The 27110-nt window shown below is 45.7% G+C and overlaps 1 protein-coding gene across 1 annotated transcript in view; it reads right to left on the bottom strand.

Annotated features, from left to right (window-relative positions):
* Positions 1–2257: 2257 nt before the first annotated feature.
* TNR (tenascin R) overlaps positions 2258–27110 on the bottom strand; it is a 95845-nt gene continuing 70992 nt past the window's right edge. Inside the window, exons 17-21 of the mRNA XM_052653959.1 lie at positions 15378–15529; positions 13834–13930; positions 7822–7983; positions 3342–3505; positions 2258–2377 (exon numbers count right to left, since the gene is read on the bottom strand). Of these exons, the coding sequence (XP_052509919.1) occupies positions 2258–2377; positions 3342–3505; positions 7822–7983; positions 13834–13930; positions 15378–15529 (695 nt within the window). The remainder of the gene's footprint in view (positions 2378–3341; positions 3506–7821; positions 7984–13833; positions 13931–15377; positions 15530–27110) is intronic.

Consider the following 27110-nt stretch of genomic DNA (forward strand, 5'->3'; position numbering starts at 1 on the left):
GTATATGTTTTACTGATGCCTTCTGAATCAGCTGTTCTTTCTCTCTCTCTTTCATAAAGCAGGGCTTCTAGTGAATTTTCATTGCTTAGTTGTGCTTGCTCACCGGTGCCAATTTCCATGTTCAGATCAGAGACTAGCCTTACTGACCGTCAGAACTGAAAGGGAAGTTAGAAGCCATTCTAGTCTCATCCTACCAGATGAGGAAACTGAAGCCCCAAGAGGTGAAACAACCTTCCCGAAGCCATAGCGCCAAAACACGGCAGAGCTGGGCCCACCCCTGAGACCCCAGGCTCCTCGTCCAACAAGCTTCTTGCTGTTCCCTGGGCTCCCACTCTCTAGCTCAATCTTAATTAACAGGTTTCTTGAAAGGATTGTTTCTGTTTCTTCTTCCTTCCCCCTAGTTTTCTGAAGCCCATGGTGAACTGAGAAATGGGAATGTCTCCTCCATTTCCGCCACTGGTCTGACAGTCACAGCCACACCCTGGCAGTGGGCAGTGAACAAGACCTTGGAGACCTACTAAAGGCAGAGGGCAAGGGGCAGCTGACTCCATCCTTGTTACATCCGAAACGTGGTTGCCAGCCTGAGGGACTGTCCGTCCCTGCTTAATAGAGCTCAGTTACATTGGGCATGTTTCCGTTAGAAAATTGTCAGCTCTCAGGCTCATCCAGTGATTGGCTAGGAAAGGCCCAGGATGTCTCAGTTTGACTAAAGGTGGACATTACAAACAACAACAACAAAACCAAACCTGAGGCCTTAAGGAAAAAGAGAGAGGAGGAAACAAGAGGCTAGGGAGACTGGGCATGAATTTTGGCAGACACCGCAGGAATGCTTGTAGCTGACATTTGGTTGGAGAAGTTGAAGGGTCACGGCTTTAGAGCCTCCAGCTCTCTTGGGTATAAAAATCAAATCATGCTTGCAAAGAGAGCACATCTCATAAAACGGGAGGTAGGCCCATACTTCTCCCCTATTCACCTTTGGATTTCTAGATGTAATTTCCTCTGGCACTTTTCATTTTTCCTCTCAAAGGCAGAATAAAAAAAGAAGATGGAGAAAGGCTTCTCGTGAGCTCACCTCATTAAGGAGGTCATTCCTGTTTCTCACTGGACCAAAAGAAAGAGGAGAAAACTGAAACCCAAACCCTGAAATTCCACCTCTTCCCAGAGATTATCAGTCAGGGGAATGGCTGGCTGGTCATATGACTTCTCCTGACTCTTATTAAGCCACTTGCCCTAAGGAGAGCCTGGCTGAAATGAGAGCCTCAGAATTGAGGCTTTAGTTTGCAATTCAGGGAAAAAGAATCCATGACAAATAGGACCAGAAATAGAGAAAATGGAGCTAGGTGGGATCTATGTTCCCCATGGCACCTGTGATCTCAATGGCAGGTTCCGAGGGGAACCCAGATCTGCTTCTTCTGTCTTTCCCTCAGTGCCTGCCCCAAAGTGCTATGAACCATAGCTCTCTCCCCTTCCCAGCTTCAAAGACAGTTGACCTGAGGGAGGGGGCAGGGACTTATGACCCTCAGGCACATGGCCGCTGTGCAGCCCAAGCCAGGTGCAAGCAGCACCTTGGGAACTAGAATCCAAAACAGTGGCTGGGTTTGTGAGGCCACAGGGGATCTTAAGGTAGGATGGAAGTGGGCAAAGGATGGGTTGGCTAGAAAATAGGCCCCTCCACTTGGAAGGTGACAGAGGACACTTGGCTGGTAAGACTAAGAATGTTTGATAAGAATCTTTGGCCCATTACAAAGGACTTGGGTTGCTGGGACAGGATGAGGTTAATCTGTTTCCTTTTAAGGGGACTTGTTGGCAAAGCTCTCTTGCTGGGGCTTCTCTCTCTCTTCTCGGGGCTGGTGTGAGAACCCGGCCACCGAAGGCAGTGACCAGAGCTCGGTTCCTGGAAGTTAAGGGTATCTCAGAAGGAGGGCAGAAAAGAAGGCACGTGCCTGTCACCGATCTGACTCCATGATCTGGCTTTGAGTTGGTCTTTTAAGAAAATGTCTCACTGTTCCTCCTTGCTGGAAAAAGGGGGGATGGTTAGGGATGGCTGGGTAGGAGGGAGCATGGAGACTGAGGGGCAGGCCCGGGGGCAGCAGAAACCACGAGCTGCTGATTCTCAACTGATTCCTGCTACATCCCGCTTCCTTCAAACACTCTTAACATGTTGCAAAGCACATTACTATGCCCCCACCCCTTGTTTCATATTATAAAGTACAAACAAATGACAGAATAGGTCAGTTGGCTCGTAGCCACCCACTGCTTAGAACTGCAAGGACCGCCGCTTTCTCCCTGCCACGAGACGGTGGCTGTATGGACGCATCTTCATCTCCACGAAGGGGATGGAGAACTCGTGGCCTTTCCAGTGGTACCAGTTGATCCCCTGGGAAGGAGAAAGATGAGCCTGTCAGATCACCTTTCCCCACTCAAGCAAACTCCCAGCCTGAAAAGAAAGAGGGTGCTGAGAGCGGGGAATCCAAGATGAACATTTAGCCCTTTTCCATTAACTTGAAGCTTTGTGTCTGAGTTCCTTCCTCCCACAAAAGGGGCCAAAAAACAGATTTTTTTTTTTTTTCTAGCTTTTCTCTTTAGGCATGCTTGTGGTCTGGGCCTATAATAGGAACGTGTAGCAGGTCTTTCCTTACCACTGGCTTTCTGGTTTGGGCTTTCAGGATTGGCATGCACCAGTAAATTTGAATTTCAGATTCCCAACAGTATAGAAGCATTTTGAAGAGCATAACTGTGTTTGACTGCTCATTCTTGATGGGAGTGTTAAGTGGTTTCCATCTATCAGGTGACCAACCATCTTGGTTTGCGCAGGACTAAGGGGTGCCCCTGGCTGCTGGCCTTTCCTGTGCTAAAACCAGAGAGGTCCCAGTTGGTCACCCTATCGTCCAGCCCAACCGATGGATGTGTAGTCTCCAATGGGGAGACATGGTCTCTTTTACACTGCTATTTCTGCTCTCTCCCTTCCTAGGATACTTCTTTGGATGAAGCTGAGCCGAACCTTCTTGGATGAAGTTGTCCCTGAACTTGATAAGCTCTTCACGGGATATCCTAGAGGAGGAAATTAAACGGGACTTGACTGGTCATCAAGGTTTCTCTGGGTGAGTTCTAGCTCCCGGGTCCGGGTGTGTTCCCCTTTTCTTCCTCTGGCTTTGACTCTGCCCTGTTCTTATCTCAGTGTCTGCATTATTTTCCTTTCTATAATAGTCCGTTCTCAACACTCTTGAGTGTATCTTTTTTAAAAGGAAATGCAAGGCCCACCTGTGTACTTAGGACATGGAGCTAAGGCATGTGGGCTGCACGGTGCTGGCTCATCTATGCAGCGGCAGAGTTTCACCCACCTGACTGTGCCTGGACTCGCCGTATTTCCCATTGAGGTTGGTCCGGTGGCAGTTCTTATACCACCAAGCGCCCTTGTATGACATGGCACAGTTGGTAACTGCTATGTCATTGTCTCTGTCCTCCGTGGAGAATGGGCGGCCCTGATGGTAGCTGAGAGAGTCCCCTGGGAAAAAAAACACATGCTTGAAGCTGTCCTTGAACCTGTCATTCTTTTGTCACAACGTTCTGGACATTTGGTCCAGGCCCCAACAAACCTGGCTTCTGCTTCAGAGACCTTCCACTTACCTCTCTGTGTCTATTCAGCTTCAGCCTGGCTATACTGAGCTCTTTCTCCATGTACTCCTGGGATCCGCTACATCTGTGCTGCTCTCTCCAGCTCAGTTCCTCATTCCCCCAGCCTTCTGCTCAGAACTGTGTTCACTCAGCTCCGCCTCGCCATCCCTGCCTGTTTCCTCCAGGCCGGCACTGGGACACAGGCGTGGATGGCTCCTTGTGTCTCAGAGGAGACAGTGATGAGTCATGCTGCCCTGGATAATCCGGGTCACCACTGTGCAGCCTGGCTTTCCCCAGGCTTTGGTCATGTCCAATATCCGCTTGTTCAGAACTTGGGTCCACATGTGAAGAGGGACATTAGCTAACTAGAGTTTCTGTCCGTAGGAAGCAAGATGATAAGAAAATTCTAACCATATTAGAGGAGAAGTGATTGGGAAAACCAGGGCTGTATCTTGGGGAAAAGCAGACTTGTAAGGGGAGACAAGGTTCTAGATCACCGACTCCAGATATTTGATGGGCTATTTAGCAAACAAGCAGAACTCCACCAAACAAACACTCTTTGGAGAAGTATGAGGATCAGTAGGTAGAGACTGTGAAGTTAGAGCTGTTGATAAATGGGATAGACTACTTGGAAATATGGGGATATCTCTAGTTTTAGAAGCTGGGGGTTTTCTTGTTGGGATGTTGTGCAGGCCACGCATATGAACTGAGTATTTAAGTAAGGTATCAAGCTGTAATTAATTTATAACTATTGGCCAAACCTCTGGCAGAACTCGTGGTTAGATATGTTGTGAAGGGTCTCATGCTATTGAATGAGTGTTGTCTAAGATGCTTCCGAGGTCACTTTAAGCCAGGAGAACTCATGGCTCTGGTCCTGTGGCTTCCTGAGTCCACACTCACAGTGGCCCCTCAATGCCTCCAGGTGCTTCTGGTCACAATTTAGTTCTTAGGAGGATGGTCTTTCTTTTATAGGGAAGCCTGGTCCATTCAGGCCAGCTTGGTCCCTAAGTCCATATGTTATTATTTCTATCCCATCGTTTTTATCTCCCTCTCTCAGTCTCTAAACAAACTAGGCTTTACTCTACCCAGAGCTAATCCCACTGACCTACGACTCATTCTTTCTCGTCTCTTCCAGGTCCTGGAGAAGGCAGAAAAGAGTTCTTACTTTTTTTCTTTTTTTTTTTTCATATAGATACAGATAGAGATAGATATATATTGATATTTTGGCATTTTCATTTCTTCTCACCCTAACTCATACTCATTCCCTGTGTCTTAAAAAATACTGGCTTAATCCTACTTTCTAGAGATTCTTTCTTTACCATCAGTCCCCTATTTTGTCTCTGCCCACGTTTCTATATTCGCATCTCCTGCTTATCTCTCTAACCTAGGAGCTGCCCTCCCTGGGAACTGTTCCCTCCTCACTCCCTGGGAACTGTTTCCTCCTGCTTCCCCTTTGGATGTTGCCTGCTGCTGTCTCAGATATGATCCTGATGTTGGTCTTTGTCTCCTCCCCAGATCTGGCCCCCTGCCCATTCCTACTTCATAAATCCACCTCAAATGTTCAGTTCATCTATTATCTAAGTCTTAGTTTTTCTCTCTCAAACTGCTGTTCAGATTGACGCTTTTCTCTTAACTCCTAAGATCAGTCAAGGCTCTTGTGATCTCCTACCAAGATTAATGCAGCAGCTCCAGCTGGTCTCTGTTCTTCACTCAGGTTTGCTTTATCCTATTTACGGCTGACACTTGGATCTCCCTAAAACTCCACGTCCGCTATGTCACTCAGGACCCGCCATGGCTCCCCACTGCCCACCGTATTAAGACAGAACTCCTCTGTCCCCTTAGCATTAAGGCCCTTCAGGGTCTGACTCCACCCTACTCCACCTGCTTCCTTTCTATTCTTTCTGAACGCACACCTTGTCCTGGGCAGCCAGGTCCTCTGCACTTGCCCTCCCTCCACACTAACTGCTTCTTCTGTGACTTCTCCCCCAGGATTTTCTTTCCCTGGAATGTTCCCTTTCCCCTTGGGATCCCAGCCAAATGCTGCTGCTTTCATGAAGCCTTCTTCAACCTCCAGGACCCCCCTTCTCCATTAAACTGGAAGTGAGTACCATTCATTTTGTGGTGAATTGCTTCCAAACTGTTTCTTTTTCAGATAAAAGTTTAGTTCTTGCAGAGGTCATGCCTTATGCTCCTTATGAGTCCTCACAATTCGCACGATGAACTTTTGGAGGTTGCTCAACAACCTTTTAGCCATAATTTGACTTGTAATGTTCAGCTCCAATTCAATTAAGAGTCCTGGTTAGAGACTTGGGTTTTTGCAGACTTGAGAACAATGGAGATGGGAGAAGGGACTGAACTTGGCACTGAAGGCCATGGAGGCCACTGTTCTAGTGGGGCCAATAAAGATGAGCAACATGAAAGACAAAGGCCAGGGGACTTGGGCAATAGTAAGTGCCAGAGAGAGGATGGCCCCTCCTCCCCGGAGACCTTCCAGTCTGGAAAGAACCACCATTGTGTGAAGTTGTCCAGAGAAGGGGCCTACATAAGCCTAGCTTCTCATGGTTTGAAGAAGATGAATTGAATGTTTGACCTACGAGCTCAGACTGCAATTCATTTTTGATGATTGGCCAAACTGTTGGTGGGACTTGCCTCTGAAACGTGAGAGTAGGGCACAGTCCAACAGCTGCGACCTTCGCGGGGTCCAGCAGTGAGACAGAGCTACCCAGAGACTGCAGAGGTTGGGCCCAAGTTCCCCAGGTAAGAGCCCAGCCTGGGGCTGCTGAGGAGGAGGGAGGGGGCTCAGCCATGTGAGGAAGTGGGAGGGCTTGCCTGTCTTTCTGTGGGAGAAATAAGAATGGATTTCTGCAGGCACGATTCTAATCTTAGGGAGTGGTTGGTATCAGGTTATTTCTGAAATGGTTTGGTCTGACATTTTGTGTAATACACTCCATTTCAAATGACTATTTTACATCCAAAGTGTGGGTAAATTGGATCTTTTATTGGGGCACTTCGGGCAAGTCTGATTGCCATGGGGCATGATCTCTCATGTGAACAACAACAAGGGAAAGCATGTCTTATCTTGGGAGAAAAGACATCTGGCTGAGCAGAGAAACAGCTGAGCAGATGCAGTCACTGGAGAGGCAACACTTGATGGTCTTAACTCCAAGAGTCTTGAACATGTTGCTAAATTTATACCCTAGCATTTAGCCATATAACTGGAGTTAATGAAAGGACCAATAACTCCATGTACCAAATACTGGAATATTTGGCAAAACAGGTTTTAGGATATGTACTGGAAGGGAACCTAGGAAATAGATAGGCAGAGCCTAAGAATCAGACTGGGATATGATGTCCTGATAAAACTCTTAATGCGACAGAGCTTATAGAGATGGTTGTTGTACTTAGTGGAAGTGTCATAAAATCTACAGAAAACGTGACCCTCTATGGGTTCTTGTGGAGGACTGAAAAGACATGTGGCCTGTGGGGGGACATGTAGAGCTGTTGTTTGTTCCCTGATGGACGTGTGATGAAGACTGCTGATAGAGGAGGGGACAGCTCAGAATGAGGGCATCTGTCTTATTTTCATTAGTTCAGAGATGATTTTCCTAGCTGTCATTGCAGGGGAGATTTCTATCCAGACAATAGATGATTATGCTTTCACTGGATGAGAGCCCATATTGACTAATCTAGACAAGAAAAATAATCCTTCACCGTTACATGGTACTTTTTTTTTAACTTCCAAAAGCACTTTCACTCTATTTATCACATTATTTTTTCTGTCCGCTCTGTGAACTAGGGCAGGCATCATTATTAAGATTTTCCAGATGAGGAAACTGAAGTCCGTGAGAAATTGATTGCAGGTCACCTGAGTGGTGAGGAGCTTGCGTGCGTGCGAAATCCCTTCAGTTGTGTCTGACTCTTAGCATCCTTATGGACTGTAACCCCCCAGGTTCCTCTGTCCATGGGATTCTCCATGAGAGAATACTGGAGTGTGTTGTCATGCCCTCTTCCAGGGGATTGTTTCAACCCAGGTTGGGGGCAACCTGACCAGAGCCAGCACTTCCAGCCCTCCACCCTCCTCCTTGGCCAGCAGGGACTTCACCAGTACTGTGGGCGCTGCTGTTACTGCCCAGAGCAGCTTGGCCTGGAGTGTGGGGCCCTACTGCACGTCCACTACCATCGGGGGCTGCTCGGGGGCCAGGGTACCTGCGGTGCCGTTATAACCTCCTAGGCGGAGTTTGTACAGGCTTCTGCTGTCCTCAACGGAGAACCTGTCGTAGGAGGCGAAGGCGGCCTCCTGCCCGTCACGCATGTCCACGCGCAGCTCGTAGCGGCCCTGGGACGTGATCCTGTGTATGTTGTCCAGCCCTGTGGAGAAGAGTCAAGATCGCAGTGAGCCTGGCCGTAGTGGCTTTGGATATGGGTGGCAGAATGCAACTGTGGCCTCAAAACAGATGTTCTGGGAAAGAGGAGGAGTACTGGAATTGCTTTCGCTTTTAGCCCTTCCCAGCTGGTTATCAAACAGACCCTTGTTGTTGTTGTTGAGTTCCTAGGTCATGTCTGACTCTGTGACCCCATGGACTGTAGCCCACCAGGCTCCTCTGTCCATGGGATTTCCCAGGCAAGAATACTGGAATGGGTTGCCATTTCCTACTCCAGGGGATCTTCCCGACCCCAAGATTGAACCTGCATCTCTCCTGCACTGGCAGGCGGATTCCTTACCACTGAGCCACCAGGGAAGCCCAATCAGACCTTACCAGACCCCAAATTTCCTCCTGCAAAAAAGCCACCCAGTTCTGCTGGTGAGTTCCCACTGCAGGTCAGCTCAGGGGTCCTGCCATCAAGTACTGACCCAGTAACTGACAAGCTCTGAGCCATAGGATTCCTGGCCTAGGCCTGCCCTCTGCCCCTCCTCCACCTCCCACTCCAAACCAGAGTCTGGATTGAAAATGATGAGCAGCATTATGGGGGTGTGACTCCTTTGGTGTGAGTGGTAGGAAGCGGGAGGTAGGAACATTGATCAGGGGAACTCAGAGTGGACCCTGAGGGTCCAGAGGATCTGGACATCCTACCCAATAGCCTGGGAGGGGGTTCCGTCCACCTTTAATTACAGTGTCTTTCCTGTTTTCTGCTTCAGCCCTCCTGAGGCTCCCATAACTGGGTCAGAGAATATTGTCCCCTGTCTCCTGACGCTAGTTCCTGTCTCTCAGATCTATCTGTTATATCTTTGCGCTGCCACCTCTGCACTCATCTATCTGGTCAGTCACACACCCTCACCCCGCCAGCCCACCCCCTTGGCCTTCCACCACTGTCTCCTTGGCCTCTAAGCTTTCTAGCCTTTGATCTAATAGGTGCAAACCCCAGAAGTCCAGAGTTAGGCAGAGCCCAGATCCTTCTTGGTGATATTTTCCCATATGCATTTTCTTGTCTCTTTGCTCTGGCTGGCTGTGCTCTGGATCTTTCTGATTCTGACCTCCCTGCCCAGACTTGGAACCGCTCCCACCCCCACATTGCTGGTGATCTTGGAATCCTCCTGATTTCTACCTGCTTGCTGAACTGGGGTCCTCTTGCTTTGCTGTGACATTTGATATCTATCAGAATACACCATGATATAGAATTGAAAACATTGCAGATGGAACGGAATTTAGAGATGACTTAGGCTAGTCTCTTTGTTTTGTTGAAAACGTGGCTGAAGTCCAGAGAGGTGACATGGCTGATGGAGGGTCACCTGGATCTTTCTGTTTCCCTGTCCTGTTTGAGAGTTAAAGCCTTACGTTAATTATATATTATATGTTATATAACTGTTTGCTATTTGCTGTTTGCTGGGTTACTGGTACCCTACACTTGGCTTGGGATGTGGTGGATCTTGGTGGTGCCCTACCCAGATGCCCTTTAACTGGTCAGTGGACATAACCTCAGCTGCTAACAACTCACAGCTTTATTGCCCAAACAGGAGTTGCTTCACTCTGGAAGTTACCCTCTCCCTCCCCCATGCCTTGGGGCAGAGCCCCATCAGTGCCTGATATGGCGGGGGGGGAGGTAGTCCCAAATCCCAGCCCCTTTGCTCCACTGGGGACCAACTCTGAGGAGCAGTTCTTGCTCCAGAGCTTCCCTGGAGATCAGACCGATGCTAATCTCCCACCAAGATCACATTGTTAAACTCCTCCCTGCTCTATCCTGTTTCCCCCACCCACTTCTGAGAGCACTCGCCGGATAAATGGCTTGAACAAGAATCCCAGTGTCAGACTTTGCTTCTAGGGAACCCAGCTTACAACATAAACCGTGGTCAGAGTATTACCCCTCACCTGAGTACTGCCACCACACTATACGTCACCAGACTGTGCTTCTACTTAAGCGCCCTCCCTGGCTCCCTATTACGTATGGCATTAAGTCAAAACTTCCCTTCCTCACTCGAGGGACTGTAACATGTCTTCGTTCAACCCACCTCACCTCATTTTCTTCTTTCCCTGAGCTGCATCTTTGCTCTGATTGGATGGTTTTTCACTTTCCCATGTGCTCATGTCAACAGGATCCCTGCCTTCCCTCTTTTCTTATCCCCCTCCCTCCTTCATCCTTTTTACTCACCTCTCAATGCCTTCTGCAGGAAGCTGACTCTTCCTTCTCTGAATATCTGTGGCCTAGCTCATAGATGAGTGCAGTGTTTCTGAGTGTGAGAGGGCATCTCTGATGATATGAGAAGTAATTGGGGAATGTGCTTAGTCATGCCTGACTCTTTGTGACCCCATGGACTATAGCCCACCAGGTTCCTCTGTCCATGGGATATTCCTGGCAAGAATACTGGGGTGGGTTGCCATTTCCTCCTCCAGGGGATTTGCCTGATCTAGGGATCGAATCCATTTCTCCTGAACCTCTTGCATTGGCAGGTGGATTCTTTACCACTGAACCACCCAGGAAGCCATTTTTAGAGTAAGGACTAAATAACTTTAAATGTGTAGGGAGAAAGGTATTTCCAAATTCTGTCTCTTTCTCCGTAGATGGAGGGGAAGCCTTAAGCCTGATTCTAACCATTTCCTCTCAGTCTGGATCTAGTACTTTGTGCATATTCATTGGAAGGACTGACATTGAAGCTGAAGCTCCAATACTTTGGCCACCTGATGCTAAGAGCTGACTCATTGGAAAAGACCCTGATGCTGGAAAAGATTGAAGGCAGGAGGAGAAGGGGATGACAGAGGCTGCGATGGTTTCATCAACTCGATGGACATGAATTTGAGCAGACTCCAGGAGATAGTGAAGGACAGGGGAGCCTGGCGTGCTGCAGGTCATGAAGTTGCAAACAGTCAAACATGACTTAGCGACTGAACAGCAACAACAACAAAAGCTTTGTGGTTTAACACTCAGCACTTTCTAATCTCCATTTTTAACACCACCAGCACCAGCAACAATTGGCATTTAATATTTTTGCTGTTTTCATTGCATTTATTTTTAAGATTCCCTTTTATTTATGGCACATGATGACTCGCTTTCTGTTTTTGGCAATGCTGTGATGTTTCTTTCACAAAAGAATAGATTTCATTTTAAAAAAGTGATACATAGGGACTTTCCTGGTGGTCCAGTGGTCCAGACCCCAAGCTTCCAATGCAAGGGGCCAGGGTTCAGTCCCTGGTCAGGAAACTGGATCCCACGTGCTAAAACTGAGGATCCCATGTGCCACACCTGGGACCCAGCACAGCCAAATAAATAATTTTTTTAAAAGTGATATATAGAAAATTCAAGCGTGCAACAGTTCAGATGTTTCCCAGAAGTGACTGAGGCTGGGGAAGCATGAGCACTGTCCGCTGTGGGCACATCGATTTCTGTGCTTTACACTTACCTCCCAAGCTGTTTGCAAACTCTTAGAAGGCAAGGATACTTTCTATTCACTTCTCTTTCCTTTTTTACCTTCTATTTTTATTACATTCATCAGCAAATACAGATCTGGGCATCTAATAGGCACTCAATAAATTCTTATCAATTGAGTGATTGGTATCTACACTTTCAGTTCAGTTCAGTCACTCAGTCGTGTCTGACTCTTTGCGACCCCATGAATCTCAGCACGCCAGGCCTCCCTGTCCATCACCAACTCCTGGAGTTCACCCAAACTCATGTCCATCGAGTCGGTGATGCCATCCAGCCATCTCATCCTCTGTTGTCCCCTTCTCCTCCTGCCCCCAATCCCTCCCCACATCAGAGTCTTTTTCAATGAGTCAACTCTTCGCATGAGGTGGCCAAAGTACTGGAGTTTCAGCTTTAGCATCATTCCTTCCAAAGAATACCCAGGACTGATCTACTTTAGAATGGACTGGTTGGATCTCCTTGCAGTTCAAGGGACTCTCAAGAGTCTTTTCCAACACCACAGTTCAAAAGCATCAATTCTTAGGCACTCAGCTTTATTCCCAGTCCAACTCTCACATCCATACATGACCACTGGAAAAACCATAGCCTTGACTAGATGGACCTTTGTTGGCAAAGTAATGTCTCTGCTTTTGAATATGCTACCTAGGTTGGTCATAACTTTCCTTCCAAGGAGTAAGTGTCTTTTAATTTCATGGCTGCGATCACCATCAGCAGTGATTTTGGAGCCCCCCAAAATAAAGTCTGTACTTTAGGTACCTACTATCCTCAGCCACTGTGACAGGTAATGAGGTTGAAAATGAATATGGTTAGGTCCTAGGCCTGAAAGAAGTTTACATAGTATAGTCAAGACAGACAGAAAGGAAAATAGACTCTGATTTGGGCCACAAAGGAGAGAGAGTGCTCCTGCAGGCAAAGTTAGAGAAAAATGGATAGGACAGGTCCTACTGGGGAAGAGGAGGTGAGCTGAGGCTTTGAATATGCAGAGAAGCACAGCAAGGTGTATGGGGGTGGAGGAGAGTTGATAGACAGAGGTTCCTTGCAAAGGAAACATTAGTGATTCTAAGGCTTTGGAGTCTGGGGAAAGGGAGGGATGAATTGGGAATTGGGAGTTAACAGATACACATTACTATATACAAATATTGTATTGGCTAAAAAGTTTGTTTGGATTTTCCCATACTACCTTGCAGAAAAATCCAAACGAACTTTTTGATGAACCCAATAGATAAACAATAGGACCTACTATTTATAGCACAGGGAACTATATTCAATATCTTCTAATAACTGATAATGGAAAAGAATCTGGAAAAGAATAGATATCTATATTTATGTGTGTATGTATACCTGCACATTTTGCTGTATACTTGAAACACTGCCAATCAACTATACTTCAATAAGAAAATGTTTGGAGTTTGGTGCAGGGAAGGGGAATGGGGCTCTTGGTGGTGGGGAGCAGGCCCAAGAGGAGGGCCTTGTAGCATAGCTAAGGTGCTGGTGATGAGGACTCACTTAGAAGTTCTACAAATGGGGCTAGCCATTGCTCAGATTTTGGCATGAGGGAGACGGTTCTAGTGGGCATGTAGACAATGGTTGATCCAGGAGGCAGGAAGGCCAGTTATGGGGTTCTTATAGGAGCATCTGAGAGAAAGATGGTGAGGCTGAGCGGGAGATAGAGAGGACCACAGAAATAGAAGACAGTTATTGCCTTTCCTTGGCCTCCCTTCATGATCACTGTGAAAATCTAACAGGGAGATGCAGGCACTAATAAACGTACTGCTTTCTGGAACTGGATCCTCTGCCTTCTGCCTGGGTCGGGTGTGTGTTTACCTTCTCACACCAGTTCGGTTCTCAATCTACACCTCCTGCTTGTATCAGACCTCTAGGAAATTGCCAGTCACCTCTAATGTCATTTTCATTTTTTCTTTTTCCATCCCAAGTCAGGTAATAATATTCCTCCAAGGAACAAGGTCTGAGTGACTGTCTCATTTTCCTCCTGGCCTGTAGGCTGGCTGGCTGATGCCTGGCTTCTGAGAGATGACCCGCCAGCCTATTGCTCCCCCGCCCCCCCCTCCCCCATCAGGCAGCTCACTCCCTTTGTAAAAGTTGCCTCACATCAAGACCCATCAGCATAAGAGACTATTATTAATGAGGATGGGAAGAGACAGAGCAAAGAGGAAAACACCACCACAAGATAAAAACAGATCAATAGTGGAGCCAAACAGAGCAAGAGGCACTGAAAGCAATTCACGAGCTGTCAACTTCTCAGCAGACCCAGGGTTTCTGATAATCCCAGATGGACACAGAAAGGAGAAAGACGGACAAAAAGCCAGAGTAGCATTCCAAGGGAAACAAAAAAGGAGGTGATACCCAGCCAAAACTCATCCTCCAGGTTCCCAAAGCCAACACGGTACTCAGCCCATTTCCGGAAAAAATCAGTTTGGCCATTCTGCCGCCTCTGGAACACCTGTGAAGAGAAAGGGGGACACATGAAAAAAAAAATGCTAAGGAAAATAAACTTTAATGAGTAAAGCTGCTGTAACTGAGTTTTATATCTGCAGTGACAGAGACAGGTAAGGACCACTGCAGTAGAGAGTTCGGGATTTGCACAGTGGTCATGGCAGGAGATGCTTGGAGCCCTTCTCTGAAGCACAGGGGCCTTTGATGAATAGGCTGGGGTGTGATGTTGACACTAATTTGCACCCCTGCAATGTAGAAAGGATTCAGGATACACATCAAACTCCCGATAGTCAAGGGAAATAGGCTAGGCTTTCAAATTCATCTTTTCACACCGTGGCATGCAGCAGAAAGCATTTTTCACCAAAAGAACGGGACCCATTTCAGATCAGCCAGTAATGTCATCATCTTGTTCCAGGCAAAGCGAGTGTGTATCATTCACTTTCTGAGCCGTTTAAGTGCTAATTTCATTTAACCTCCAATATATCAGCCTCGACTTCAACTTCCGATTACGCTTCAAGAAGAAGGCACAAATATGTCAGAAACATAGAAGAAGACATCTCCCAAGAGTGACTGTTTGGAGCCCAGCCACCATCTGACTCCATTCAACAACCATCCATTTGGCACTGTGAAAAATCCAGCAGGGTGTGTTGGTGCTGGAGGCGGGATCCTCAGGAGGAAGGGGGGTGAAGGGGTTGGGTTTCCATCTGCACTGACTTAGCTAATGCTGGGCTGCTTTCCAGCCCAGCTGCCAGACCTCCCCCACCTGCACAGTGGCCTGCAGTGATGTGTGAGGCTGTTGGCCAGGCCGCTCATTCTCTTCTCTGTGTACTGCCCTATTGGACATGGGAGGAGCGGGATAGGAAATGGAGTTTCTCTTTCCCCCACCACTGCTGCTCCCTGAAGACTACGGGGAAGAACCAGAGAGGCCAGCAAAGGATGGAGACAGCCTTTGTAAACAGAGGTGGTCCTCCACTTTCTGCCCCTTAACTGCTCCGCCATATGTGATTCTCCAACAGAAAGATACTGATCACCTCCCCATAGAGACTTCCCTCCTCCTGCGAGGGACTCACCTCCTCTACTCCTTATCATAGCTGCAGTTTTCAGCAGGCAAGACCCTGGGCCTCTCTGAGCTACTTCTCCCTTTCCTTGGCATCCTCCTGCATGAACTATCTCCCCACAAGGAGCTGTTTTCCTGGGTCCCCCTTTCTTGGCTGGGCCCCTGCAGCCTCATATTCTTTTTTCTTCTTCTGCCTGGTCAAACCTGTGATAGGGCTGCTGAACAAGGGCCCTGAGGACGATGCAGAGCTCCAGAGTGGACCTGTGGGGTGGGGGTGGAGGAGAGTGGATGAAAAAATGTCCAAAGAATGGTGAAGTGTGGATGGATGGGTGCTGAGCCAGGTGGATGGAGGCACCAAGATTGCCGGCATGCCCGGAGAACAGCCATAGGTACTTACAATCCAACCACCCCCATCGGTGGTCATGTCGCAGTACACCTGTAACTTCTGGCTTAGCTCTCCGTTGAGGAAGATGGTGTAAACCCCACTCAGAGTGTCTCCATTCATCAAATGCTGGGCACAGTCTTGAGGATGAGGGAAGACCCGGCCCCCTGCACAAGAAAAGAGGCAGTTTCCATAGTGGGGTAGGGACCTCCCACTATGCATGAGAGCCCCTTGGACTGTAAAACATTTTAGAGAATCTGACAGTGCCTCATCAAGAGCTGTAAGGAATCTTCACTGAATCTTCAACTGATGTTGGGTTTATCAGACAGTATACAGCTTTATGGGATCCGAAGACCAAAGAGCTGGGTTCACTGTGTGACTCCTCCACTCCCCCACTTGTTTAGCTTAGGCAAATAGCCTGACTTCCTGGCATCTGTCTTCTCATCAGAAAGATGAGGATAATAAAAATATTCCTCCAGCAAGGGTGAAAGTATGTTAATACAGAGAGTGATGGGTTACTTAGGCGATGATTACAGATACATGGGCCACAATAAATCACCGCAGAGCCCACATCTCAAAAGAATGAGAGGGATTTAAGCACAGCCGTCCACCATCTTCACAGCTGCCCATAAGGAATGCCCCAAACAGGCTTAGTATTAGCAAGAAGATGGATATCTGCTTCTCATGCAAAATAATCTCCTGATTGGACTAAACAATCAAATGGCCATGTTTTACAGTTCAGTTTAAGTTTAAGGAGAGGGCAGAGGAAATAAATTGCTGCTCATCTTTCAGAGAGAACAGCCCAATTTGTAGAACAATATCTAATTAGCTGAAAGAGAAGCTTAAATCATGTGTCTTGAAGAGCTTGGCTTCAGGGCAGATTTTAATGCTCAACAGGCAAGCCAGAAAGCAGAGGTCCCATGGGAGGAGATTTACTGGACTGCAGGAGCTGATGGGAGCTAGTTAAAGGCAGAGCTTGCCACGGGAGGAAAAGTGCCTTGGGTGCCCTGTAAACATAAGATCTCTGGGTCAGTGGAAAGGGTGGTGCACTGCTGTGGTTCTGCATCTTGCGAACTGTAGCAGAATCCTGAAGAGAAGTGGGGTAGGGACCTCATGGGACCCTATAGCGGCCCCTCGTGGCAGAACCGGTGCACTGCAGGTATAACAGAGGGCCACTTGGAGAGTCATCCACTGGGCCGGAGCAAGCAGCAGCACAATGCCGAACAAGGGCGATGACAGCAACCTGAATGAAACATCTGTGTTAGTAAGAGCTTCTGGCGGTTTGGTAGGCTTTATGCAAGACCCCTATTGGAGATGTGTTAACTCCTCTTGCATAAGGAATGTCCAGCGTGCTGCCACACCATGGATTAGGTTCCCCTCCATTTAAGGTAGTGTAGAACAAGCCACCACCTGCTACAGGCATGTCCCGCCAGGGAATACAAAATAGTCCTATAGAACTAGTACTTTACCAGTGTGCATTTATTTCCATGCAGTTCTTGCAAGAAACGTGAGAGGAAGACATTGTTATGGATTGAAGACTTATTTTACAGAGAAGGAAACTAGCTCAGAAAGATCACATGACTTCCTCTGTTCACTTGAACTTAGGTTTTCAGACTCCAGGTCAAGTGCTCCTTACACTACTAAAATGGGGACTATATCTTATGATACAGTTAGCTGGATCTACAGCTATCCAGACAGCAAATGATTAACGAACATCGTATGGATCATCATAAGAATCTGCCTGCCAAGCAGGAGACTCAGGTTCAATCCCTGGGCGGGGAAGATCCCCTGGAGAAATGGAATGGCAACCCACTCCAGTATCCTTGTCTGGGAAATTCTATGGACAGAAGAACCTGGTGGGCTACAGTCCATGGGGTCGCAAGAGTCGTACATGACTTCGAAACTAAACAACAACAAATATTTATCTTATTAGCATATAAGGCCCCAAAGATTAAAGTTAGCTCAACGTTCTTTGTTCACATGAAATATCGTAACCCTCCAAAATGTATTTCTTTAATAGCTATAGAAAAGCTCTCAACTTGCATCTCCAGCCTGTCCAAGAGCTTGTTAGAGTACCTGATCCCACCTGTTCCTAGAGGGTCCAGTTACATTTCAGGGACAGGTGTGAGTGAGCACCTCCCCGCTGCCCCCCTTGCCACCTTGGGAGCACAGTGATTATTTCCTGGCTTCCAGGATATTCTCTAGCTGGTCTTTAAAGCAACTGGCTTGTCTGCCTTCCTTTTTCCTTCATTTTCTCACTGCTTGAGTTTCTCATTTTAGATCAACATAAAACATGCTTGTCTTCAGCTCACTTCTGCCTCATGCACTGATAGCCCTTTCCTCTGAATCCGCCTCAGTTCCTTAAAGGGGCCAGAACCCCACATTTCTTCCCAATACACATATAACACCAGGCCAAACTTTAGAACAGACAAATAAATGATCCTATATAGGCTCCTTCACATTGATAATGTTGATTATCTAATATTTCTGTTTAGATCCTTTCAAAAGGCTCAAAGATATCAGTTGTTTTAAAGGTAGAACTGCCAACAACAAATATAGGACAATGAGATAACTTGTTCTGGGGGAGAGAAACTTTTACATATCTAAATGGCTGTCATATAAAACAGGGATGCATTTTGATAAAGTCAGAAAACAGGGATAAAAATCAAATTAAGAAAAAAGTGGACCTAAGGAGTGTCCTGGGTCAGGAAGATCCCCTGGAGATGGGATAGGCTACCCACTCCAATATTCTTGGGCTTCCCCTGTGGCTCAGCTGGTAAAGAATCTGCCCGTAATGCGGGAGACTTGGGTTTGATCCCTGAGTTGGGAAGATCCCCTGGAGAAAGGAAAGGCTACCCACTCCACTATTCTGGCCTGGAAAATTCCATGGACTGTATAGTCCATGGAGTCGCAAAGAATCAGACACGACTGAGTGACTTTCACTTTTACTTTCAAGGAGTGTATAAGTTTGGATAGGATGAAGGTTCCAGACTGCACCCTGGGAGAGGAAGGGGCATGTTCTCTTCCTTCTGGGACCCCCCACTGGACTGGTTAGTGGAGGAGCTCACCAAACGTGTGCAGGGCTGATGCATGGTTGCTAGATGTGCTTGCCTTACCTTTGACAAATGGCAGGTCCACCTTGTAGCTTAGAGTTCCACTTACTATAATTTAGTCTGTAGCATTAATGGAAAGAATCAAAAGCATTTTGCTTGCATAGACTATCTGGGGCAGCAATATTCACATCTTGGGAGCTTGAAGGAGACGTTTACTATGAAACCACTGCTCTCCATCCTACTCCAGCTTTCAAGACTGTCAAAGTCTTACCTCCCACCACCAGTCCATGATCAAATTATTCCTTTTCAGCTGTTGAGAGGAAGCAGACTCATTAATTGTTCCTAAACCAGAAACTATTAAAACTGAGTTCCCTGGGTTTTGCAGCAAATCTGCTCAATCAGAATGCTGTGGGGCAGTGGCGGGGGGAGGGGTGGCGGGAGGGGGCTGGGTGTCAGGAATCAGTATTTAACTAAAGCTCTTCAGATGAGCCTGAAGACCAGCTGGATTTGAACTCCACAGTTCCTCTAGTATGTTTTCCTCTTCTTAAAGAGTCCAGAGGTGGAATTGGTTAGCTAAACTGTGCTCTAAGGGGTGCAATGATCCACTTTCTCTGCTGACATCCACATGGCAGAGTGGATAAACAGACTGTCTGTCTCTCTCTTGCCCTACCTCCCCTCTTTCCTTCTTTTCTTTCCCATTTTCCCTTTCCTTCTCTCTCCCTTTCCCAGTGGGCACGTCTTGAGTAGGCTGGTCCCAAGATGTGTAGATTGAGCAAGAAGGGATAAGAGACTCTAATTATCCTTGAGTTTAAGCCTTGTGTCCCGGTTTTTACCATTAAATTCTCCTGTGGGGTTATTGGGCCCTGGTTTAGTTAATAATATATAACACACTGGTTCCCAATTTGCTTTGTTCATTGCATATACACTGTGGCTTCATATGTTTTTAGGAGATGATCAGGGCATTTTGGGGGGCATCCTTAGCCCTCTGGACGTTATACATCTAAAATACCAAAAACTCACCTTTAACCCTAACATAGATCATCCCAGTAGTTTTTCCAAGACAGAAATTTTAGGATGAAGACCAAAACTGGAAGGCTTTCCTTCTCTTCCCCTTTGATACAATTACTAGGACCTGGCCTGACAAAGAGGCTTTTTTCTTTTTCTTTCTTTCTTTCTTTTTTTTAAAGCACAGGCTGTGGTGATTACCAAGTTAAGAGGAAAGCAATGCCAAGCGATCGGTACACTGAAATGTCTTACAGCTAAGTGTTTCTAGATGTAATTGGGAGATCCACAGGGTTGGGGCATTCACTGGAAGAATGGCTCAGAAATTGGTTTCTGTTGGGCATCTGGAGGCTGAATGCCAAGTAGAGGGAAGTGAGCTCTGTGATAAACAGTGCAAACAGAGCGCCCCCAGTGGGCTGTCCCTGCTCTGTCCCTTACCTGCTTTGTGTTGTTGAATGTGGTCTTTAAAATGGTCAGAATTAACGGCTTTGGAGAGTGTCTGCCCAATCTACTGGCCTTAGCATCAGAACTGAACTATGATATCAGTATTTATCTCTGAGAACAATCTCAGAAAGACTCTGCAACTGCAGACAAAAGGTGCCGTTTCATATTAGCACAGGTGAGACTACCGCTAGCCACCCACCCTTACACTTTTTTCTCAGAAGTGGGTTTGTGGGTAGCAAAGTTTGGGGAACAAGTCTGAGGCTGTGGACAGAGAAAAGTTATCTGTTTAGCCCACATGGGCTGTCAAACCTACCACCTTGGCCTCCTTCACAGTATCTTCCAATTGATTTATGTGTTTATTCTTTTGTGTATTCATTCAGCAAACATATAGGAAGTGTCTATTGGGTTTTAAATATTGGGATAAGAGATTGAAATATAGGGAAGCATAAGACACAGTCTTATTTTTCAGGTTGCTCACACTCTGGTGGGAGAAAAAAAGCAAATAAAACCCCAAGTTCTGAGTACTCTGGAGAAGAGATAAACAGGAGTATGTTAAGGCTGTATATTGTCACCTTGTTTATTTAACCTATATGCAAAGTACATCATGCAAAATGCTGGAATGGATGAAGCACAAGCTGGAATCAAGATTACCAGGAGAAATAACAACCTCAGATATGCAGATGACACCACCCTTATGGCAGAAAGTGAAGAGGAAAGTGATGAAAATGAAAGAGGAGAGTGAAAAAGCTGGCTTAAAAATCAACATCCAGGAAACTAAGATCATAGCATATGGTCCTATCACTTCATGGCAAATAGATGGGGAAACAGTGGAAATATTGAGAGACTTTATTGTTTTGGGCTCCAAAATCACTGCAGATAATGACTATAGCCATGAAATTAAAAGATGCTTGCTCCTTGGACGAAAAGCTATGACCGACCTAGACAGCATATCAAAAAGCAGAGACATTACTTTGCCAACAAAGGTCCATCCAGTCAAAGCTATGGTTTTTTCAGTAGTCATGTATGGGTGTGAGAGTTGGACCATAAAGAAAGCTGGGCACTGAAGAATTGATGCTTTTGAACTGTGGTATTGGAGAAGACTCTTGAGAGTCCCTTGCACTGCAAGGAGATCAAACCAGTCCATCCTAAAGGATATCAGTCCTGAATACTCATTGGAAGGACTGATGCTGAAGCTGAAGCTCCAGTACTTTGGCCACCTGATGTGAAGAACTGACTCATTTGAAAAGACCCTGATGCTGGGAAAGATTGAAGGCAAGAGGAGAAGGGGACGACAGAGGATGAGATGGATGGCATCACCAACTCAATGGACATGAGTTTGAGTAGGCTCTGGGAGTTGGCGATGGACAGGGACTCCTGGCATTCTGCAGTACATGGGGGTCACAAAGAGTTGAACATGACTGAATGACTGAACTGAACTCAACAAGGAGCTATCAAAATATGGAAGTGCACGTGTAGTGAATTCTGTGGCTGGTGAGGGTAGGGTGAGTGGTGGAGTATGGGGCAGGGGTTAGCAAGTGCTAATCAGAAAGTGCTTCTTATTTTAGGAACCAAAGTAGAAATTAGTCACAAATTGATGGAAGAGGGATATTCTAGGTCTGTGCAAAATGTGGTCTATCTGGGAAACTGTAGGTTTCAGCCAGGAAACAAGAGAAAGAGGTGGATTGAGTGGGTGAAAGAAAGCCTTAGGGAAATAAGAGGGACTGGATCACGACATTTAAGGAACTGGGCCTTCTCCTGAAGGAAATAAGATGAAGAGCCCACTAATGGACTTTAAGCTCAAATTTTTAAAATAGCATTTTCCCTGTAGTGTGGAGAATGAATTAGATGGGGGTGAGAGTGGAGGTGAGACCTCATTCAGGAGGTGGCAGTAGGAATCAAGGTAGAGAGGTAACAATAGCCTTCAAGGAGCCAATGGAAACATAGAAATAACTGTGCAGTCAACAGCTTGGATGGCTTTATCTTAAGCAGAGTTTCTGAGGAAGGTCTTTACGCTCTGAAGACCACTTGCCTTCTACCTACCAAGGGCTAACATAACAGGCTTCTAAATCTTCCCTTTGAAGATCAACTAAAAGCACCCTAAGAGCAAAGAAATGTTCTGACATAATTTACTATTCCTTAGATTTACTAATATGAGGAGATCCAATTCTATGGCAGATTAATTGATCATGGGCTGGCAGTTTCCAGCCTGGCTCTTCTCTGTGGCTCTTGATTTAATATCGCAAGGAAAGGGTGGGGTCATTGTTATGCCTCCTACCTGGTCTCTTCCTGCCATACTGGCCCCACTTGCATCTATTCTCTATATTTTAACCAGGGTAATATTTTTATAATGTAAAAGTGGTACTATCTCATCCTTTCTCTCACTTGCTGAGACCTTCCAAAAGCTCCAATCAGTGGCTCTGATTGTAATGGCTTTTTGCAATTAGAACAAAATCTAAAATCCTTAGCACATCCTATAAATTCCTGCATGGTCTGCCTCTGCCTTGTACCCCTCCCTCTTTCCATTGGCTTTCTTTTAATCTGTTGAATATGCCAAACTTATTCCTCCCTTGAGGTATAGTAATTACTCTTCTCTAGGCTTGGAATGCTCTTCTGTGTGATTCATTCTCATCATTCAAGTCCTGGCTCAAATGGCTCAGCTCAAAGAGAGGTCTTTCCTGACCACCCTTGTTGAGGCCAGAGTCTGGGATGTGGGAAATAGTGGCAAGTGTGTTCCAGTGCAGAGGAGATAATTGGAAAGAAGCCTGGGTCAGACCCACTTGCTTATCTTGGAGAGCCCCTCAAAGAGGCAGAAGGCAACTGGGATGGCCCCTGGGGACATAGATGCTGGTGACAGTGATTTTGGGGAGTCTGTCCTACCACAAGGACACTGGTACTGGCAAGTGCTATTTTGAAATCCTTTCTCTATTCTATTGGCACAAAGGGTTTACCCACTTATCCAGCATCAGCCTTGGACCCCCTGGACCACACAGCTAGCCTTGCCAGAATCTGGCACTGCCCACCATGGGCCAGCAGCTGCCACTTGGCTCAGAGCCTGGCAGCCAACCAGGCCAGGGGCCAGTGCCACCTTCCAGAATACCCACAAGAGTCAGTCCCCCTACAACAGAAGGACCCACAGAGTCCACACAGGGAACACTCCTAGCGTATATAACTCTGTGACCAGAGCAAGTGTGCTGCTGGGCTCCCTAGGATGTTCCTACATAAGGCTACTAATCTGAGGTCAGGAAACATAACTGACCTACTTAATACACAGAAATAAAAACAGAGAATGAGACAGAATGAGAAGACGTAGGACTATGTTCCAATGAAGGAATAAGACAAAACTTCAAAAGAACTAAACAAAGTGGAGATAAGCAGTCTATCCAATAGAGCTCAAGGTAACAGTCATAAGGATGCTTGATGAACTCAGGAGAAGAAGGAATGAACACAGAGAGAAGTTTAACAAAGAGTTGGATGATACAAAGAAAAACCAAACACAGCTAAAGAAAACAATAACTTAATTTATAAAAAAAAACCAACACTAAGAGAAGTCAACAGTGGATTAGATGATACAGATAGATAGATCAGAGATACAGATAGATAGATCAGAGAACTGGAAGACAGACTGGAAATTACCCAAACTGAACAGAAAAAAGAAAAAAAAAGACTTAAACTTGAGGATAGTTTAAGAGACCTCTTGAACAACATCAAGTGTACTAGCATTCTCATTATTGGGGTCCCAGAAGGAGAAGAGAGAGAAAAGAGGGCAAAGAACTCGTTTGAAGAAATAATAGCTGAAAACTTCCATAACCTGGGAAAGGAAACAGACATCCAAGTCCAGGAAGCAGAGTCCCAAGCAAGATGCATCCAGAGGTCCACGTGAAGATGCTTTATGTTTAAAATGGCAAAAATTAAAGGTAAAGAGTCTTAAAAGACTTCCTTGGTGGTCCAGTGGTTAAGAATCCACCTGCCATTGCAGGGGACATGGGTTCAGTCCCTGGTACAGGAAGATAAAGAAAGCTCAGTATCGAAGAATGGATGCTTTTGAACCATGGTGTTGGAGAAGACTTTTTTCTTTTTTTAAATTTAATTTGGAGGCTAATTACTTTACAATATTGTAGTGGTTTTTGCCGTACATTCACATGAATCAGCCATGGGTGTATATGTGTTCCCCCTCCTGACCCTCTCTTCCACCTCCTTCCCCATCCCATCCCTCAGGGTCATCCCAGTGCACCAGCCCTGAGCACCCTGTCTCATGCATTGAACCTGGACTGGCGATCTATTTCACATATGATGATATACATGTTTCAATGTTATTCTCTCAAATCATCCCACTCTTGCCTTCTCCCACAGAGTCCAAAAGTTTGTTCTTTACATCTGTGTCTCTTTTGCTGTCTTGCATATAGGGTCATCATTACCATCTTTCTAAATTCCATATATATGTGTTAATATACTGTATTGGTATTTTCCTTTCTGACTTACTTTGCTCTGTATAATAGGTGGATAAGACTCTTGAGAGTCCCTTGGATAGCAAGGAGATCAAACCAGTCCATCCTAAAGGGTATCAGTCCTGAATATTCATTGGAAGGACTGATGCTGAAGCTGAAGCTCCAGTACTTTGCCCACCAGATGCAAAGAACTGACTCATTTGAAAAGACCCTGATGCTGGGAAAGATTGAAGGCAGGAGGAGAAGAATACGACAGAGGATAAGATGGTTGGATGGCATCACTGACTTTGATGGACCTGAGTTTGAGCAAGCTCTGGGAGTTGGTGATGGACAGGGAGGCCTGGCATGCTGCAGTCCATAGGGTCACAAAGATTCGGACACGACTGAGTGACTGAACTGAACTGAGGGGCAACCAAGCCCATGCTGAAGTCTGAGTGCCTAGAACCCAAGCTCCATAACAAGAGAAGCCACTGCTATGAGAAGCCCCTCACAGTGTAGCATAAAGTAGCCCCTGCCCACTGCAACTAGAGAAAGCCTGCACACAGCAACAAAGACCCAGCACAGCCAAAATTAAATAAATTAATTAATTAAAAAAGAATCTTAAAAGCAGCAAGAAAAAAGCAACTAGTTTCATACAAGGGGACTCCCATAAGATTTTTCACTGACTTTTCGGCAGAAGCTTTGCAGGCCAGAGGGAATAGCATGATATATTCAAAGTGATAAAAGCAAAGAACCTACGACCATACTCTACCCAGCAAGCCCCCCTTTCCAATTTGAAGGAGAGATAAAGAATTTTACAGACAAAAAAGCTAAAAGAGTTCAGCACCACTAAACTGGCATTACAGGAAATGTTAGAGAGACTTCTTCAAGCAGAAAAGAAAAGACTATTATTAAAGACATGAAAATTGCCAAAGGAAAAGTCTCATTGGTAAAGGCAAATGTGCAGTAAAGATAATAGATCAACCAGTTATAAAGCTAGTAGGGAGTTTAAAAGACAATAGCAGTAAAATCACCTATATCCACAATAAGTAGTTAAGGGATACGCAAAGCAGAAAGATGTAAAATATGATGTCAAAAACATTAAATATGGTGGCAGGCATGGTTAAAAAAACCCACAATGTAGTGTTTGCGAAAGAACAGATCAAGAGAGCATGGAATAGAATAGGGAGTTCAGAGTTCAGAGATAAATCCATGTATATATGGGACTTAATATACAATATAGCACCACGAATCAATTGGTTATTCAGTAAAAGAGGGGTTATTCAGTGCTGGGGAAATTGGCTCACTGTGTCCCTACCGAATTTGGTGTTATTGTTTAGTTGCTCAGTTGTGTCCAACTTTTTTTGCAACCGCATGGACTGTAGCTCCACAGGCTCCTCTGTCTATAGGATTTCCCAGGCTAGAATACTGGAGTGGGTTGGCATTTCCTTCTCCAGGAAATCTTCCCAACACAGGGATTGAACCTGCATCTTCTACACTGGCAGGTAGATTCTTTACCACTGAGCCACCTGGCAAACCCATCCCGAACTTATACTGTAAATAAAATTAAGACTAGGTATAACAATACATCCAGAAAGTTAATAGAAGAACATGTAGAAAATATTTGTGTCCTACAGGCAGGGTGAGATTTTTTAAAGAAAGACTTCAAAAGTTCAGATAATTATAGCTAATACTTAACTAGCACAGGAACCCTGATGGAAAGATGGACAAACTATATGAACAGGTAATTTACAAAAAAGGAAACTCAAAAGTCTAACAAGGATTTGAAGAGATATTTTAAAAAAAACATTATTTAATGAAATTCAACTAAAACAGTGACATATCAATCATGCCTATTAGACTGTCAAGAATTACAAAGCTGGATCATGTCAAGTCATCAGGAATGATGTATATCATTAGAAAACAGGATCCTTTGTGCACTGTTGGAGGCAATGTAGACCAGTACAACCATTCAGGAGAGCAGTACTTAGTTAAGCCATATAAACACATACCCTAAGACCCAACAGTTCTCTTCTGGATACATATATCCCAAAGGTATTGCCTCAATGATTTATATGTGGACATGTAAAACATTTGCTTCTGCTTTATTGACTATGCCAAAGCCTTTGACTGTGTGGATCACAATAAACTGTGGAAAATTCTGAAAGAAATGGGAATCCCCGACCACCTGACCTGCCTCTTGAGAAACCCGTATGCAGGTCAGGAAGCAACAGTTAGAACTGGATATGGAACAACTGACTGGTTTAAAATAGGGAAAGGAGTACATCAAGGCTGTATATTGTCACCCTGCTTATTTAACTTACATGCAGAGTACATCATGAGAAACGCTGGGCTGGATGAAGCACAAGCTGGAATCAAGATTGCCGGGAGAAATATCAATAACCTCAGATATGCAGATGACACCACCCTTATGGCAGAAAGTGAAGAACTAAAGAGCCTCTTGATGAAAGTGACAGAGGAGAGTGAAAAAGTTGGCTTAAAGCTCAACATTCAGAAAACAAAGATCATGGCATCTGGTCCCATAACTTCATGGCAAATAGACGGTGAAACAGTGGAAACAGTGTCAGACTTTACATTGGGGGGCTTCAAAATCACTGCAGATGGTAACTGCAGCCATGAAATTAAAAGATGCTTACTCCTTGGAAAGGAAGTTATGACCAACCTAGACAGTATATTAAAAAGCAGAGACATTACTTTGTCAACAAAGGTCTGTCTAGTCAAGGCTATGGTTTTTCCAGTAGTCATGTATGGATATGAGAGTTGGACTATAAAGAAAGCTGAGCACCGAAGAATTGATGCTTTTG

The sequence above is a fragment of the Budorcas taxicolor genome, chromosome 16 (assembly GCF_023091745.1).
Source record: "Budorcas taxicolor isolate Tak-1 chromosome 16, Takin1.1, whole genome shotgun sequence".
Taxonomy (NCBI): Eukaryota; Metazoa; Chordata; class Mammalia; order Artiodactyla; family Bovidae; genus Budorcas; species Budorcas taxicolor.